Source organism: Eucalyptus grandis, chromosome 1 (genome assembly GCF_016545825.1).
Source record: "Eucalyptus grandis isolate ANBG69807.140 chromosome 1, ASM1654582v1, whole genome shotgun sequence".
Classification (NCBI taxonomy): domain Eukaryota; kingdom Viridiplantae; phylum Streptophyta; class Magnoliopsida; order Myrtales; family Myrtaceae; genus Eucalyptus; species Eucalyptus grandis.
Window position 1 is genome coordinate 40,681,882 of NC_052612.1, and position 18,823 is coordinate 40,700,704.

Here is an 18,823-nt window from a genome sequence, read left to right on the forward strand (position 1 = left end):
AGGGGAAATCAGAAAGCCCTATAAATCCATGCACAAGCATGCCTTTCATTCAAGAGAGACCTACGGGACAACATAAGAAAGGGCACTAGAAAGAAAGTCTTCTTAATGCAGTGAACCAGACCTAGAGCTCTTCAGCAACAACGTAACTGCACTGACTTCCAGATATCAAGACCAGCATATTTGGACAGAGAAAAGGTAATCATATATAACTGACCTCAAACCAGGTTTGGTTTTGGACAGCTCTTATGATTAAGCTTCATACTAGTTACATTCTCTTTGTTGTAGATAATGCACAATCATAGTCTCTATGGAGGAAAGAACTTCCATCCTTCTTCAAGGATGTCCATCCTTTCAGAAAGGCATCTGCTTCTGCAAGCTGCAAATGGCCCTGGAGATTCAGGACTCATACTCTCAACCGATGCTAAGCCTAGGCTAAAATGGACCACAGACCTCCATAAAAGGTTTGTAGAAGCAGTCAATCAGCTTGGAGGAGCAGATAGTGAGTATGGAAGATGAGATCACTTTAAAGTTTTTCATAAGTACATTGCCAAAGTATGCTTATTTCGTCGTGTTATTTACAGAGGCTACTCCAAAATCAATTTTGAAAGCTATGGGGATTCCAGGACTTACCTTGTACCATTTAAAGAGTCATCTACAGGTAAACTTTTCACATAGTCCCACAGAGCTTATAATATTCAACATGAGATTTGGAGAGAAACAAATCAGGTTATGGCAACAGGCAGTACAAATCGCTATTTTGTCTCTGATTTGACAGCCGTGAGCATAAACTTGTATAATAAATCCTAGCATCGTACTTTTGTGGCAGAAATACAGGCTTAGCAAGAATCTGCATGGACAAGCAACCAACGGGACAAACAGAGCTGGTAAAACAAAATCTGTTCTCTTCAATTGTTTCTTTTTTATTCCCTAATTCAGTGAGCACTGAGCAATAAACAAATTAACAAACCAATTTTCTTATTGTTGTGTAACCAGTGGCAGAAGTAAAAGTGTCAGAAGCAAATGGACCTCATCTGAACAATTCAAGTATTGGAATACAAGTTAACAAGTAAGAACATAAAAGAGTTTCTATTTTCACTTGTCTACATAAGTTGGCATGTGCAATATTTCCTAAGCAATTCATACTCTGAAAGTGAACTTCTTGAATGCAGAAACTTGCATATAAGCGAAGCATTTCAGGTCCAAATTGAAGTGCAGAGAAGGCTGCATGAGCAAATGGAGGTATAGTATTTGTTCAAAATTCATGTAGAGACAGAATGAATGGACCATTTCCCAACAATATCAAGAACGACTCAACAGAGACGCTGTGCATGTGAATATGTCAGGAAAAACATTCAAATGATGCTAAAGAAGGAACTCTCATGTGCTTAAGTGTCAAAGTAGGACCAATATGCACGCTAAGCGGAAACATTCCAAAAATGACTAGTCCGTGACATACCTACCATTTCCTAGAAAAGAGAAACACATTTGTTCAGCTAAAACAGAATGATTTATAAATAGATTTCATCTGTCGATACTTATCTGTGAAAAGGGAATTTACAATCATATTCATTTACAAAACTGCTCCGTTCAGATATATTAACAATATGAAGTTCGATGTTGAAAGCATGAAAATGAAGACCACGTATCAAGATTTTTCTTAACAATTGAGGCCAGAGACAAACTTATTGTGAACATAATATCCACCACCCCCAACCTTTTCGACTAACTATAAGCTTTCGATTAGAGGTTGAGTACTTGATATTTCTAGCTTGTTACTTCTGTATCGTTCAAAAATTAAAGAATCTGAAGCACATCGCAAAAGACTGAGAATCTGTGCGCCAAACTTAAGCAGGCTCAGAGACACATGCAGCTGCATATAGAAGCACAGGGAAAATATCTACAGGCTGTGCTGGAGAAAGCTCAAGAGACTCTCGGAAGACACGACTCGGGCTCCGTCGGACTCGAAGCGGCCAAATATCAACTCTCCGAGCTGGTCTCTAAAGTGTCCGCCGATAGCCTAAGCTCCACATTCCCCGATGTGGTCGACATCCATCTTCACCAGATGCAAATGAACCAGAACACCGATGGTTCGCTCGACAGTTGCCTGACGTGCGAAAGACCGCAAAAGGACCGGGAGGAGGACGTCGACGGATCGCGATCGAGGGATCATCATCCTAACCCGTTCCTGCTCCCGTCGGACATCGCAGACGATCGCAGGAGGGGTCAGACCGTTCCCGAAGACGCGGAAGAGAGAGTGAAGAGGGCGATTTGTGATTTATCCACGACCTGCGGTTACCGGAGCTCCTCCGAGGGAACGAACGGGCGAGTCGACGAGAAAATCAAGCTCGCGAGCCCCAGACGAACCAGCGACGACGAGACGGGCTCGATCGAGGCGGGACGCGAGGGATTGTCGCTCGGTTACGGAAGCTCTCGCCTCCGATCGAAGCTGGACCTGAACGTTCGCGACGAAGACCTGAACGGTTTCGGCTGGAGCTAAAAGGCGGCGCTCGCGGCGAGCTTACGGAGGAGGAGACGAAGAGAGTTCGCGTCGCCGAGTTCCGCCGGAGCAACCGCCGGAGTTTGGCGCCGGGGGACGTCCGTCGACTTCGTAGCCCAGTCTGTAGCGGGAAAGTGAGAATAAAAGCGAATTGAACCAGATGCTTTTAGTTCGACCAAAAAAAAAAAAAAAAAACAAACCAGATGCTTTTAGAGATTTTTTTTTTTTTCCGCATTTTCTTTTCACTTAATATTTTTAGTGAGGTTTTGATGAGCGGGAAGATGGTCATGTAGTGCGTAAACGGACGAAAAAAATATGGTGTCACTCGACACAAAAGAAAAAAAATTAAGGAAAAAAATGAAAAAAAATACAAAACTTATCTCGTCCAAAATTTCTCGAACGAAATATTCAACGTCGAAGTGTATACTCTTTAGAATATAATATATATATAAGGAAAAATGATTTTGAACAAAAAAATTTCTAATAATCAAAATATTTTTATTGACTAATTATCTTAATAATTATTTTAACCAAAATATTTTTCAAATCATTTTTTATTTGCAAAAGAATGCATAAAAATCATAATGTCGAGTTATGAAAGTGAAAAGTGATAATGTCACTCCGTTTGTTTCCTAAAAAGTAAATAATTTGAATGATATTTTTATAAATAATATAAATTACTATTTTAAAAATGATTTTTATATATTATTTATTTTTCTCACAAAATTAACGTGATCAGTTTCAAAATGCCTTTACGACTCTGCAATGCTTTTGACAAGACCCACCATAGACCGACCAAAAAAAGACAAGACCCACCACCATGCAAAAAAGGTTAGAGAATATTTCCTGTCCAATTTTCTTTATTTGTAGATTCTCGTGGCTTGCGGAATATATTTCACTTGGATCGTGTAAATTTTTCCATTAGACACCTTTCGACAGTTGAGATGAATGGAATTGACACCGCACTTTTTTTTTTTTATCTATCTGTTTTTGGCTTCCCATTTGATAGATTACTTCTCAATTCAATGAGAAGGGAATTGAGAAATATAAGAATTTTCTCTTTCAATTTAATATATATTCGATAATCATTCTATTTTTTAAAATAATTTTTATTTATATATATAATTATTTTTATTTTGTTCCCTAAACAAATTTCTGAATATTTGAAGGCATTTAGAACGCGCGTGATAAACATTCTATTTCTATTCCATAACTATTTTTTATTTCGAGACTTTTCTATAATAGAATTCTGTTTGGTAAAATTATTTCATTTTTCTATTTTTGAAACGAATTTATATTCAAAAATAGGTTTGAAACAAAAATTAGAAGTAAATTTTTTTCTTTTATATTTCTTGAATATAAATGAGAAATAAAAAAATTCTAGATCTTTATCCTCTCTATTAGTCAGTTGTTCATTTGTTGTCGCCATCCACCATTCATCGTCCATTGTCACCACTCTTGACCGCCACCGTCGGCCGTTGTTGGTCACTAATCGCCCCCGCCATTCACCATCTGTTGTTGCCACTCCCAGCCGTCGGCCACCGCCATTGGTTGCCAACCACTAGTCGTCGTCTGCCCGGTCGCTCGTTGCCGCCCATCAATCACCCGTTCGTCCACCGATCGTCGGAAATTGATAAATTTTGTATCGTTATTAAACGAATTTCTATTTTGAAAATAGAAATTTTGTGTCATTATAAAATGCATATTTTTACTTAGAAATTTATCTAGAAATATAAATAGAAAAATTATTTCTCTTTCATAAATCAATTTATGGCTAGAATGATTATCATTCGTGCCCTTAGTAATTGTTCAAAATTTTTATTTCTATGATAAAAATGTGTTTGATATAACATTTAAATTTTTTTTTATGCCTTAAATTTTATTTTATTATATTTTTCTAATTTTCTTTTCCTTTTCTTCCTTTCTTTTTCTTTCCTTTTCTCATAAAGGAAGAAAGAGAAAAGGAAAGGAAGCAAGGAAAAAGGAAAAAAAAATGATTCCTCTTGATTTTAGAGTTGTTTCAGATAATAAAAACACAATTATTTATTTATTTATTTATTTATTCTATAATAAAAACATAACTTATTTATTTATTTATTTATTCTATTCAAAATCTATTCGATAACAAATTTGTTTTTAGGAATAAAAAATTTATTAAATGGAATTTTGTGCTTTTTATTATAAACAAAACAAAATAATCGATTATTATTTGGTATGTTGCCAAATAAGGTCTTAATTAATCAAGAAATTAATTTCCATGCGAAAATTTGAAGCACGAGATGATTTTGTGCATAAACTCAACTTCCAAATCTCAACTCAATTTTATCCACTATGTAAGTCGTTTTATTCGTTTTTTTTTATTTTTATGGAGGGTGAATTCTTGTTCTTTGATACACTGCTTAAATTCGATTATCAGTTGTCATGCATAATGGACTCTTTGCATGATCATAAGGGCTCGTGATTTTATATAAAATTATTAACAAATTCACATTTTTTTGGTATTATTTTATCAATATCAAGTCATTGCAATTTTTCTTTTGAGATAAGAGGAATGAAAATTCTTTGATAGGTCTTGAAAATAAGAGATAATGATATAAATGGTCCAATAACTTTAGCCCGGCACGCAATATGGTCCATGGATCTTTAATTTATTTAATGTAGTCCCCAAACTTTAATTTAATGTGTAGTGTAATGCATTAACTTTTAATTTATTTAAAGTGGTTGTTGGATTTTTTAAATTATTCGATATGATTCTTGGATTTTTCATTCGTGTTCAAGAGTTTTTGGAGTGTGTTCAATATAGTTCTATCTAAATGAAAATGTTTAATGTTATCATTTGATTAATTCAAGTTTAAAAAAAACAGTAAATATCTTCATATCATTAAGGGCTAGAGTAAACATGTACAAAAAATCCAAAGTCCACATCAAATAATTAAAAAATTAATAGACTATGTCAAATAAATTAAGGCCTCATTTGGTTTGGCTTTTGGGGAATGTCTTTATAAAAATGCAAATACCTCTGGGTGAATTAAGTTTTTCGAAATGTAAATAGCATTTGGTGAATTGTAATTCTAAAATGTATTGAAAAACAACTTTGGCAAAATACTATTTGGTAAAATTTACATTTATAAATAAATTTATTAAATTAAAAAAACAAAAAAACATTTGTATATATTTTTTTAAGTCTAGCCACCGACCGGCTAGATTTGGCTGCCGGGCCATTTGGATCTCGGCGATCGACCGCTAGATCTAGCAATCAGACCGATGAATTTGGTCGCCGGATGCTATCACTTGAGGTTGTGTGACCTCAGGCAACTGGTCGCTTGGGTCGGGTGACACCTAGGTGGTTCGGCCATCGCCTGGGGTAGCTCGACCCCAATGACCGTCACCTGAGGTTCGGTGATGATTGCCAGCACGCGCGACCTCTTGGCCGGCGGTCGTTGGCCTTCGATTAGCTTTTCCGTGCGGTGGTTTTGGAAAAAATGAACAATAACCAACTTGCATTTCAAAAATGCAAGTTCCTAAAGTATCTCAGGACCTGTTTTGGATTAAGACTTTAAAGTTCTTTGGAGATGCAATTATATTTTCCTAAAGTCGAACAAAAACATGAACCAATCACGTTTACATTTGGCTAAGAAACTTTAGAGTCTCAATGCCCATTCCAAATGCTGAACTAAACAGGGCCTAAAAGTTCAGGGTATACATTGCATATTGGACTGAAGTTTAGGGATCAATTATGTAATTTTTCCCAAAAATAATAGTTCCTGTTATATTACTGGGAAGGCCAACAAGTTCTGGCTTTTTACAACTCGCCCCAAGGAAGGCGGGAGCCACCTCGAAGCCCAGCCCATTGACCCGGTGGGTTCGAGCCCGAACGCCAGAACCAGTCTCTCCTTCTCTCTCTCTCTTCATTGCAGTTTCCGAGCGAACAGAAGCCGACCTGAGCAGAGACCCAAAATCCACTGAAACCCATCGCCCTCACCCGAGCGATTCCCCGCGCCTCGCACGACGAACCTCGCCGTCGCCGTCGATCGGACGCCGCCGCGCAGCCGGAAGACGACCCAAGCTCACAGCTCACCATGGGAGCCAGCCGGAAACTTCAGGGAGAGATCGACAGAGTGCTGAAGAAGGTCCAGGAGGGCGTCGACGTCTTCGACAGCATCTGGAACAAGGTGAGGTGGATTTCCCCACCCTCTCCGCGCGCCGAGCTTTCTCCGAGCTTGCTGATCGATCGCCCTGTCTCTTATTCTTCTCCGTCGCTTTCAGGTTTACGACACGGACAATGCGAACCAGAAGGAGAAGTTCGAGGCGGAACTGAAGAAGGAGATTAAGAAGCTGCAGAGGTACAGGGACCAGATCAAGACGTGGATACAGTCCAGCGAAATCAAGGACAAGAAGGTGGTCTCTGCGTTTCACTCTCTCGGCGTAGTTTTGTCGTTTGGAGTCGCGGGAGTTTTTCTCGTCCGCCGATCGTTTCGTTTCGTCTGCCGTTATGTTCTTTGTATAATCAGTTCTTCGACTGCTCTGGGCGTTCCGTGGAAGCGACGCTTTTCTGGTTATTGCTTCGTTTAATCGTCTGCAGTTCAGTGTTGTTAGGATGCTGGCGATGTGAATGTAGGGTTGGCAATTGCGAATACTATTAAATTACATGACCCGCTTAATGAGATAGTCCCCCTGGGCATGAGCATCAGAAGGTTCAATGGATAGAAACACTTCATAAGACAACACAAACACACTTGACTAAAATTATTCTTTAAAAAAGGAAAAGGAAAAGAAAAAGAAAAAGAAATGGTCGATAATCTATTTCTAAGCCACAATGCACCAGCTGATGATTTAGATTTATCAGTTTATTTCTGATTTTGGGCTGAGTAAAAATTGGGTTATCAGTTTTTTTTTTCTCAGTCCATCTGTTTGGAGAACTGATGTCCCAGGCTGCATCATAATTGGTTTGTGCTTGTTTTAGCTTGAAAAATTAGTAGATATCAAAATGAGAAGTTAAAGGTTTGCTCAAGTTGGAGCTGAAAAGAACCTTTGGTTCTAAGTAATTAAATTGGTCCAATTGCTTAATCTGATGAGGTTCAACACTTCCAAATCACTAAATGTAGTTAAAGTTGTGTGCAAGTTTTGTCTGGTTTGGGTCACATGTCTATGGTTTGTTTTGGTTTTGTTGAAACTTTCAGAAAAGAATTATTAGTTGGAATGAAGTTAGTGCCACTACCCATAAGTGAACTCAAAAGTTAAAGTGACATGAGTTAACATGTTTTGACTCCCTTTGTGTTGGAAGATGTACTTTTTACTTGAGATATTTTGGCAATGAAAAAGTTGGTGGTCTGATCACAATGGTGTGACAAGCATGGTGTCATATCATCAATTAGCATTGATGACATTGAAGTTTGAATTTCATTCTTTAACATTGATGGTTAGTCTTGCTGCATTGACGGGAGGATAAGTTCCGTTCCGTGTTGTGTGGGCAGAATCTATGCTCAGTGCATGTGAAATCAATTGTATTTCATGGCACTGATAATTTAGATTTTGCCAGTCCACTGTCTATGAAGTCGAGACCATGACTTCATTACCAACCTTTGATAGGAACTCATTTTGAAGTTTCACTTATCCATGGATAATGACAGGTGGTTTTTCCCCCTTTTTTGGGTAAGCCATAGCAGAATGGGCAAATAATACCTAGTTCTAGAGTCAGCCATGCCATGGTGGCAGGATGAACTCTTTCCACATAATGAGTTGATGATTGTATTGAACCACAAATTAAGCTCTCACAAATTGATGTTTTATTTGATTTTTCCAACCGTATGCAAAAATATGTTACCTGAGAGACCAAAAAATTGGCATGATTTATGCTCTTTTAGTATGCGCTACTTTTGGAAAATAGGGTTATATTGTTGCTTTAACATTGTGACAGTCTAAACATAAAAAAAACGTGTCTATTGATTCTAAGCTAACATTTCCTGGATGATGACTGCCAAACTACTAGGTACTTTAATAAGTCCTTTTATTTCTGTTATTTAGGTGGTGCACGCTCACACATTATAAGATATCATGATTGAATTGTTGCTTCATGTGTTCCCTTTTAGCTCTTCCATTTATCTGCTGTTAAGAAGAAGTCAATTAGCATCTATATTTGGAGAAAATGTCCTTTACCATTCTACTCAAGTTGTATTTTCCCTTTTATTGGTGGCAAAAGGAAGAGAAAGAAATTCGATGTTGTCACACACCCAGTCATCAAATAATGTGTTGTGACGACCAATAAGACCATACCATCTGAAAGTCTATTGCAGCTTGTGTTCCAAATTAGAAGCGGCGGGGGTTAGTTGCTTTGCTGCCACACTGACATTGATTAGCATGAGCTATATCAATCCGCAGTGTGTGCAACAACTGACGTTATTTCCTCTTCTGTAAGGGACATTTCAGGGGATGCTAAGGCATTGGTAAGAGAAAAGGGATAATAGCTGGTCCAGCAGTAGATATGTAGGACTGCTAAATTGGCCTATGTATGTATAATATTTGTAATCAACTCTATGTCCATTTGCGGATCAAGCATGTGAAAATAATGTAGTGTAAAAGGTAGCTTCTCTGTTGTTTCATTGAAATGGATTGTGGAGACAAAACAACCCTTGTTTTCTCTTTCTCTTTTCCTTTTCCTTTTGTCTTTTTACTCATGATAACTCACCTTGACAAAGGAATTCCTGGTTTATGTGTGTAAATGCACGTTTTTCTCTCTGTGTGGCATGTATAAATGTGTTTTCGTTGCTATGTTGTGGGTAATGATGTGTATATTCTTGCAGTTTGCTATGCTTTGTGTATTTGATTCTCCCTGAACTCTGTTTTCTGGTAGAGCACTTTGAGCATTGTTAGTCACTCATGTCATTAGGGCTCTCTCTCACTCTCTCTCTCGTTTTCTGCGTATGATATTGAGTTCATCTTCCATTGTTTCTTGATATTTGCTTTGTGTTTGTATCATCTTTTGATTGTTTGTTTCTGGACCTCGAGATGGCAATTAATATGTCTTCTTTTGCTTATATGTTGACATAGGTTAGTGCCTCTTATGAGCAGGCTCTGGTGGATGCACGCAAGCTTATTGAGCGCGAAATGGAGAGATTTAAGATCTGCGAAAAGGAGACTAAAACAAAAGCATTCTCTAAGGAAGGGCTGGGTCAACAACCAAAAACTGTAAGACATGCAACCTCGCTGGCCTTGTTCTCTTGACTGGTTATGTCAGTAGGTGGAAAGTAGGATTTAGATGAATTCAAGTTGAACGCTGTGGTCACTGTAGTGATTTATCTGAGAGCACCTTTTCTTGTTTCAGTTTGTGTGTACTTATCATTGCTTTCAGTTTCCCATGCTGTCATTCTAAGATTTGGCTTTTCCCAATTCTGCATGGTTAAGGTAAGCTGCTGTTGAGTGCCTTGTTTGATGTATGTATTATGTTTGCATCTTTTGGTGACATCATACATATTTCCCATGCAGCCTTTCGTGAAATCAGCTCTATCAGTCAAGTAGTGGCATATTTTTGCAACTAGCTTTCCTGTTTATGGTTTATGTCTAAACCCATAATGCGTTGTCTCATTCAGGATCCAAGAGAGAAGGCTAAATCAGAAACTAGGGACTGGTTGAACACAGTGGTATGGAAATGGATCTTTTGCTCATCTGTTTTATCTTTCACAGAGTGCCTATTGTCAAAAACATTTGTTTGACTGATATGACTGTGTGGAATGTGTAGGTTGGGGAATTGGAAACCCAGATTGATATCTTTGAAGCTGAGGTTGAGGGGCTATCTGTTAAGAAAGGAAAAACAAAACCTGCCAGATTGGTACCTAGTGTGAAAAGGCGCTTCAATTGACATGGAAGTTTTCTTATCCAATGGTCTTTCTAATGATGTTGGTTTACTTTTGCAGACACATTTAGAGACATCTATTACTCGGCACAAGGCTCATATATTAAAGTTGGAACTGATTTTGAGACTTTTGGATAATGATGAATTGAGTCCTGACCAGGTCAATGATGTTAAGGAGTTCTTGGATGATTATGTTGAACGTAATCAGGTTGGTGTCTATAAAAATCGAAATTGCTATTCCTTTTTTATCCTCTTGCATGTGGGTTGTTTTTTGTACCGCATGTCTCTCTAGATCATTTTATTTGTATGCTGATCTTAGTTCAAACTATGATATCTGCAGGACGATTTTGACGAATTCAGTGATGTTGAGGAACTCTATAGCACATTACCATTAGATAAGGTTGAATCTCTTGAAGAATTGGTAACCATTGGTCCTCCTGGTCTCATCAAGGTAAATCTTTTAAAGTGAAACATGCCTTGCTTTTTTAATTCATTGCATGCAGAGAACAATCTCCATTATGAGTGATCTTTTTTCCCCATTCTCTTGTGGGTTGCCTGGGGAAATTGGCATAAAAGTACAGATAGGTGGCATGAAACCTGCCTTTCTTTTGGTATTTCCGAAGGTAGCTTTGTCCTATGTCGTGTAGACAATAGAGTTTTTTCATTCTGAGAACTTCAGAAGAAAAGTGAACTCTTTTTAGTTATTGATCAACAATTTCAACTGCCTTGTTTGGGAAATGGAGATGGTGGAGTGCTTTGGAACTTGTACCTCGAGCTTCATTTCTTAAGTCTTCTTTTCCAATTTACGGAATTGATCAAGCTTATCTTGAAAGCTCCAGTTTCTGAGGAAGCATTGACACCCTTTTTGTGATGATTGCTCTAAAGTACCCTATTTTCTTGGTGTCCACATGCCTACAATATGTTTTGGTTTGTTAACTTATGGTTTAGTTGTGACATTGATACCATTTGGTTTTGTTGAGACATTTGAAAAATGGTTAAGCTGAATTTTCTGCTCTCTTTTGCCTGATACTTAAATCCCTCTTTTGAGTTTCTGGCCACTGCCCTTACTACACGAGTATTTTTATATCCATTGGCAGGCAACACCTCTAGGCTTAAAGACTTCTCTGACTGCAACAGCATCTCAACCAACAGTAGGGGTAGGTTGTTTTATGTTGTTACATATACTTCATTGCAAGAATAGTCATAGAAACATTCGGTAAATATTTATAAAGAGAATTTCCTTACCAGACCACTACCACGGCCAGTCACCAACAAGTTACACCAGCCCAGGAACAAGTTGAGGAGTTGAGCTCTCTTGATGGCAGTTCTGATGTTCCCACAAAAATGCCACCTGCGAAAATTAATGTAGTGGTCTCTCCATCAGCAGCACCTGCTGGTCAGGCCATACCTGTTGCATCCAATATTCCTTCTCATAGCGTGACGGGAGCATCAACTACGACGGCAGGTGTACCTTCTGTTCGAGGTACTTCCGAAATTGCAGGTGCTTCTAGTTCAACTGCAGGCCTTGCTAGTCCAATTAAAGAAGAGGAAAATGGGAACCATCCTGCCCGTAGATCATCTCCGGCTTTAGCTGATGCTGGACTTGTTAGAGGAATAGGAAAGGGTCCTCTATCCAGCCAAACATTATCCAATCTTCCCCTATCAAGTAATTCTGTATCTAGCAATGCAGCCCTTGGTGCAGTTCCTTCTGCTTCTGACATGGCAAAGAGGAATATTTTAGGAGCTGATGATAGACTCGGTAGCAGTGGCTTGGTGCAGCCTCCAGTATCCCCGTTTGGTAACAGACAGGTTTTGCCACAAAGCATGAAGGCTAACGACGGAAGCGCCTTAGTTGATCCTGCTAGTGGTGTTGACAACACAGCAATAGCCAGCCGAGTATTTTCGCCTCCTGTAGTGTCCAATATGCCGTGGAGGCCTGGAAGTTCCTTTCCTCAGAATGAAGCGGTACATCACTACTGTTTGAACACACAGTCTCTTTTGTTTTGATGGGGTCCACATTGAGCCTCCAATTTAACGTGAAGTGATCCCAGTGTTATGCGATAGCCACTATATTTCTGTGAAGGCCACTTAGTTGTTGGTCCTTCAGGAACCTTAAAGTTGATGTCGTTTTAGAGATGGGTAATTTTACAAATTTGTATGAGTGCTATTTGCTTTCTATCCTGTGCTTTCCAGGAGTTCATTTTGTTTTTTTTTTCTATTTAAAGGCAGCCATGTTCTTGTGGATTTTCAAGTTATTTCCCCCTGTAATAAGCTTAGCTTTTTCTTTTGTCAGTATCTTGTTTAAGTGTTTCTACATCCAGGTCATACTTGTAGTATTTCCAGAATCATAATGTTTGCTTTGTTCTGCATATTATGCTTTACTATTGTGTTGTTTAGAGCAGTATCATGCTCCCTTGTTGGATATACTTTATGCGTGTCATCTCCTAGGTGCAGTTGCGAGGAAGAACTGAAATAGCACCTGACCAGAGGGAGAAATTTTTGCAACGGCTCCAACAAGTACAACAGCAGGGACACAGCAACATTCTGGGCATGCCTCCGCTGGCAGGAGGAAACCATAAGCAGTTCTCTCCACAGCAGCAAAACCCACTCTTGCCACAGGTTCTCTATGTTTGTGTAGTGGTTGTGGTTTTCTTTTTTTTTCTTTTTTAGGGGGGCAGGGGGTTTGGTTATGTTGAGTATGCTGATATGTTGCAATAGGTGGATATGCTACTCTTAAAGAAGCAATGCCAGAGCATATGGTGGGGGAGTGGAAGGGAGGGGGGCCAGTTACATCCAATTCTATCTTATATATTTTGCTGAACTCCTCGAGATGGCATTAGGATTTCTTGCAAATTTGGATGAAAAGAAAATAAGTTGATAATGTGTCATACACCGGATGAACCATGACTGCTGTTTAGGTGGCATGTCTGTGGTCAACACAAAAATTTAGGATGTCAGATGTTACTTCCAATTTAAGGAATTTGACATGGCGCACCAAAACTTAGGATGTCAAATGGTAACTGAAATTTTGGCAAGTGGATCTCATTGGTATGGTCATATCTCTTTATCACTGTTCTGTGCATGACATGGCTCTCAGTTCAGTGCACAGATATAGATAGATTGGCATTTTTGGCGATACATAACATCATTTTGGCCCAAAAGATTTAGTATTACGACTTCCTAAGATGTGCTGCTCGATTGTCTTATCCTTGCCTGCTGTAATGTTATCACGGCATGTGCTGTCTAAATCTCCTTACCCAATAGCTTCTATCTGCTGCATTCTTCTATGTTTTCTCTGCTATGCCCCTTCTTTCCTTTATACTATGCTCATACGTTTATATTGTCGCATTGTCACTTTCTATGATAAAATCTCTGTGCTAGGGGCGAAGATAAAGTGTTCCTCCTCACCTTTCATTTATGAAGGTACCCTTTAGAAGAGCCCAATTTAGATATAAAGAGTTGAACTCAACAGTAGGCCTGGTAGCTTGATCCATTCCTTAATTTTGGTTGAGTCAGTTAAAAAAAAAAAATTCTTAGAATTTTGATGAGTATCTCATACTTCCCTGGGACTAACTTCAAGCTGATTGTTTCGGTTGAGATTCTGGTGAAAGTTTGCTTTAGTGCGTCATGCCTTTAAGCTTGAAAAGATTCCTGATGTAATGTGAACACAATGGACCCAAAGTTTTTGCATTTGCTGGATTATCGAAGAATGTGCATCTAGTTATGTGCAATGAATTTGAGACCTTTCTTACACAGTCAGACTAACCTGATTTGAGATTTAAGAATGCTTTTATATGTGAGGGTGATGGTTTTCGTGCTTTGTAGCTGGAACCATTTCTATGAAGTTATTTGCTTCCTTGTGTGATTCAATTCCTAGTGAACTGTCACGTGGTTTATATAGCATCAGATTTCAGCTTCGATTTTTTTATGATATTTTTGTCTAGTTTCATGTAGTTAGTTATTTAACTGAGACACTTCATTTTTGTAGTTCAATGCTCCAACCGCATCAGTTGCTCCTCAAGGTGGTCTTGGATTAGGATTACAGACACCAGGTGTTAATGGTGCAGTGGCTGCCACTATTCAACAACCAAGTCCCATCCAACAGTCTAGTCCACAAGGTCTGACATCCACTAATCCAACAGATCGTTTTTGATTTAGGAGTTACATCCTGTATTGTTGATTTTATGGTTGTGATGTGTTCGTTGAAATTGGGAGGAGGCATCTCAGGGAGGTTTGGCTTTGCATTATTTTATTTCTGCTAGGGGTGTTTTGTGAATATCACTGAACAACTATTTTCTTTACCACAGGAGGAAGGAAGTTAATCCTTTCAGTCTGTTGGCACTGATTTCCTTATGATATCTCTTTTGTGCTTCTGTTAGTTACTGCATGGCTAGAATGTGGTTCTTTTGATGTTCCTAAATTTGTGATGTTCTTATAAAGAGCTCATTTTAGAACAAGGATTGAGTTTTATCTTTTAGTATTTTAATTGGTGGATTGGTTTTCTTTTCTTTTTTTTCTTTTTTTGGGGGGGGCGTGGGAATTATCGTAGATGCAACAATGGATGGTGTAGATTTCTCCGTATGGATTTTACAGTCATTCATAGCCTTGACTCTATCGTGACCGCATGTTGGACTGAACTGTTTATCTGCAGGAACTGGCCTTGCTAAACTGGAGGAGCAGCAGCAACAGCAGAATATGCCCGATGATTCAACTGCTGAGCCTGCTTCTGTTACTGGAATTGGCAAGAGCACGAATGATGATGATTTGAAATCTCCACGCCCATTAGATGCTTCTGTACGTGCAATTATTATTCTATTAGTTAAACTTTTAATGGTCTTTCACTATTTCTTTTGTTCTGTTTATATACTGTAAGGTGCAATTAATCAATTAATTTCTTACACATACGACTAATTTGCTCTGATTTTAATTTAATGGATAAATGCCAGTGGTCCTTTTTAAAGCCATCTTTATCACCATTTTTATTATATAGATTTCACCTTGGGATGGAAACTTAACTTGTTAGGTTAGGGGTATCATTATATGTGTTTACTGTGTACGATGGGTAATCATTAGATTTGCAAGATAACCCAGGTAGTTTAGAATATTGTCTTCGTTTCAATATGAGTGAACCGTTTCCTATGTACCATGCAACTGTATAGTGCTATATCAGATTACCTGGTCAGGGTTTATACGGGTGACAGTGGCTTCACTTAGTGTTAAGCTCTTTCCAGTTTATCATTATTCTTTTTTGAGGATAGTTTTACTTATATTCACCAAATCCTAGAAGTAATGGCTTGTGGGCTGCCAGTGAGAGAGTCATCTGGTGCCATAATTGTCTTCTTAGGAATTACAAGACAAGATCACATGGATTTTTTGGGGAAAAAAAAAATTCTCCTAAAAAAGAAAATATATAAACTGTTTGATGGGAATGTTGGTGGTTTATATAAGTGGTTGCTAAAAAGGGCAGGCCTATTCACGAAGCTCCCACGTGGCATGGGTCCAGGTTAGGGTTCATATAATAGCAGAGAAAAAACAGTTGAAGTGCATAACTAATTTAAGGATCTGGTGTACCACTGCTAGGTCTGCTCTTATGTGGATTGGATTCGAATTTACATCATGAATCTGGATGTGATTCATTAGTTTATATATGGCAGGGGTCAAGTGGGGTTCCTTTTAACACGATTTACTAGTTTACATGTTTTTGATGCGCCCATCCTCACTTAGTTTGATGATTGATCTAATTTGAAAATGTATAAAACTAAATGGAGCTCTACAAGGGTGGTTGAAAAAAGATCGAACTGAGATGATTGATGACCAAAGAGAGAAATTTAGATGATTGAACCGCAGCGAGCCTTGTGAGGTTGGTTGCATGATCTTGTTCTGGTATGATTTAACTAGTTTGGGATTCAAGACGGAGCAAAAGCAATTCTACAAGACCATGATGAAATGATAAAAAAAGAGAGGTTTTACATTGTTGCTGTTTACCATTATACAGGCTGGAGCAGCTGCTTCTTTCACTGAGCCTTCTCAAGTGCCTAGGGATACTGACCTATCTCCTGGACAACCTCTGCTGTCCGCTCAACCTTCTGCAAGCCTTGGTGTCATTGGGCGGAAGAGTGTTTCTGATCTTGGTGCTATAGGAGATTATCTCAGTGGATCAACTGTTAGTACTAATAGTGGAGGAATGCAGGATCAGTTATACAATCTCCAAATGCTTGAGGCTGCATATCACAGACTTCCTCAACCCAAGGACTCTGAACGGCTGAGGAGCTACGTTCCGGTATGATCCCTGCTAAATTTTTTTACATTTGCACAGCATCTAGCACTGCAGCATCTTAGACTGGTTTGCCATTCGTTTCATCTTATTTCAAATGTTTTCTTCTTTCAGAGACACCCTACTATGACACCTCCTAGCTTTCCTCAAGTACAGGCACCACTTGTCAATAACCCTCTCTTTTGGGAAAGATTAGGTCCTGATACACTTTTCTTTGCGTTTTACTATCAGCAGGTGATTCTCCTCTATATAATTTTAAGGGATTGTTTCCTTTTACTATGATATAGTCACTCCCAGAGCATGACATCATATAAATAATTATCTGCAGAACACCTATCAACAGTATTTAGCTGCAAAAGAGTTGAAAAAGCAATCTTGGAGATATCACAAGAAATACAATACATGGTTTCAGCGGCATGAGGAGCCGCAGATTGCAACTGATGAATTCGAGCAAGGAACTTATGTCTATTTTGATTTCCATGTTTCAAATGATGACCTAAAACATGGATGGTACGTTCGATCAACTTTCCCTTCATAATCTGTGCAATATCTCAAATTTTTTTTTTTTTTTTAAATTTTTGGGGTCAAAGCTCTATCTCACTTAAAAGTTGCTATTTTGACGCGTCAGAATTTTATGCAATGCATAGAACTCTGAATTATGAGGGGAATACTTGCCTGACTTGTATCCTGAACCATTATGAGTTTTTCTTATTCAAAATGGTGGTTCATTGGAGGACAGGTTGAGAAACACACACTCCAGCAGCATAAACTCTAGTTTGAGGAAGGTGCAGATGGGTTTTTGATAGGATAATACAAGAACAATTAGAATGAAACTATATACTTATACTACATAGCTGAAGAAAAACTGCCGCTGGCTCCATCACATGGGCTCTCAAGAAAGATATTGCAGAAGGAAATCCTCCAATTTAAAAGAATGTTCTCTTCCAAGAAATTTCCCATGCTTCCTTCCTCTTAGACTGTAGTACCCAGTGTATCTCTTCTCACTACTAATTTGGCTTGATCCCTCTACAAAGCACACACTTTTTATGAGTAGTATGTTCAACAATTTCTCCACTCAAATTAACATTTGTCCCTCTGAAATCTTTTTCCTTTGTTTAAATCAATTCTTTTATTATTTCATACATCATCGAAGGGTGATCTTTATGATAGTTCTTGTTGTTGATTTAGTTTGTGTTTCATCAAAAGTTCCTTGATCTTTTGTTCTATTGATGGCTGAGATTCTGAAAATATGTTATTTCATGGTCTTGCTGAAGATTCCTTGCTTTTAAAAATAGAAGGAAAAAAAAAAAAAGTCGACTGCTTTAATGCATTGGTATATAGCATGTTTAAATCGTTAATTAATTAATGCATTGACATTTGTTTCCTGTAAGTTAGGACAAGATACATCTGTCTTTTATTGTGACCTTGCGTAATTTGATTGGGCCTCAGGTGTCAAAGGATCAAGACTGAGTTCAGATTCGAGTATAACTACCTTGAAGACGAATTGATGTCGTAAACAGATGTGTATAAGATGTTGCGCTACCGTTAATGCAATCCATAGTTATGGTTTATTATCCAACTCTCTTGGTAAATAAGCTTTTCTTCTCTTCCCAGCTCAATGTGACAGTTCTCTTGTAAAATGCACCCTTTAGTTTTTTATACTCTATGAATTCCTCTTTCTTTTGGTATCCCAGTTTTTGGAGGATGTGTCTCATTTGCTAGAACAGTCTTATCAGTGGAAGCGCTTTGCATTTCTATCAGCTTGTCCTCATGGATTTGAGCCTTTGATCTGTTTTTTGTTCCCAAGTTACTGACGCATGGTCGGTCAAATGTTAGCATAGTGGTGCACATTTATGTTGGGTCCATCCCTGTCTAACCAGGGACACACTGTTCATTCTCATTGAAGACCATATCACTATTGATGCAGCGGCGTGGGATCTAGGGACAATCACATTTTTCGATGTGTAGAATGGGGTAACTATGTGGTACATACCATGTTTACAGAAGTCGCAGTTAGCATCATTAGTTTGTATACAGACGGTCGTACTTGTAGCTTTGGGTTATTACGCCTGTGTATCTTTAAAAAAATCGACTTACGAAAGGATCTGCCATGGTGGAATGTCATGGATTTCTCAGCCCTATGATGCTGCCGAGCACACCATCCCTTGGCCAGGTCGTACCCAATTGAGCGGAAGCGAACACG

General features: G+C 38.5%; 2 protein-coding genes across 6 annotated transcripts; both read left to right on the forward strand.

The window, feature by feature from the left end:
• Positions 1-35: 35 nt before the first annotated feature.
• On the forward strand, positions 36-2,888 carry LOC104442716 (myb-related protein 1). Of its 3 annotated transcripts, none has more exons than XM_010056114.3 (7): positions 36-195; positions 286-499; positions 582-658; positions 827-884; positions 994-1,066; positions 1,170-1,239; positions 1,850-2,888. In XM_010056114.3, exons 2-7 carry the CDS (start codon positions 289-291, stop codon positions 2,495-2,497), a joined length of 1,137 nt encoding a protein of 378 aa, XP_010054416.1. In that variant the 5' UTR covers positions 36-195; positions 286-288; the 3' UTR covers positions 2,498-2,888. The 3 variants fall into 3 exon arrangements, with proteins under 3 accessions (XP_010054416.1, XP_010054431.1, XP_010054436.1); XM_010056129.3 differs by having other exon boundaries at positions 37-195; positions 1,853-2,888; XM_010056134.3 differs by lacking the exon at positions 36-195 and having other exon boundaries at positions 321-461.
• A 3,513-nt stretch (positions 2,889-6,401) lies between these two features.
• Positions 6,402-18,380, forward strand: LOC104442756 (general negative regulator of transcription subunit 3). Of its 3 annotated transcripts, none has more exons than XM_010056152.3 (16): positions 6,402-6,669; positions 6,764-6,895; positions 9,545-9,682; positions 10,084-10,134; positions 10,233-10,322; positions 10,408-10,554; positions 10,687-10,797; positions 11,444-11,503; positions 11,595-12,311; positions 12,795-12,965; positions 14,335-14,464; positions 14,998-15,140; positions 16,342-16,626; positions 16,735-16,854; positions 16,949-17,130; positions 18,070-18,380. In XM_010056152.3, exons 1-16 carry the CDS (start codon positions 6,577-6,579, stop codon positions 18,134-18,136), a joined length of 2,637 nt encoding a protein of 878 aa, XP_010054454.1. In that variant the 5' UTR covers positions 6,402-6,576; the 3' UTR covers positions 18,137-18,380. The 3 variants fall into 3 exon arrangements, with proteins under 3 accessions (XP_010054454.1, XP_010054460.1, XP_010054465.1); XM_010056158.3 differs by having other exon boundaries at positions 12,801-12,965; XM_010056163.3 differs by having other exon boundaries at positions 9,566-9,682.
• The last annotated feature ends 443 nt before the right edge of the window (positions 18,381-18,823 follow it).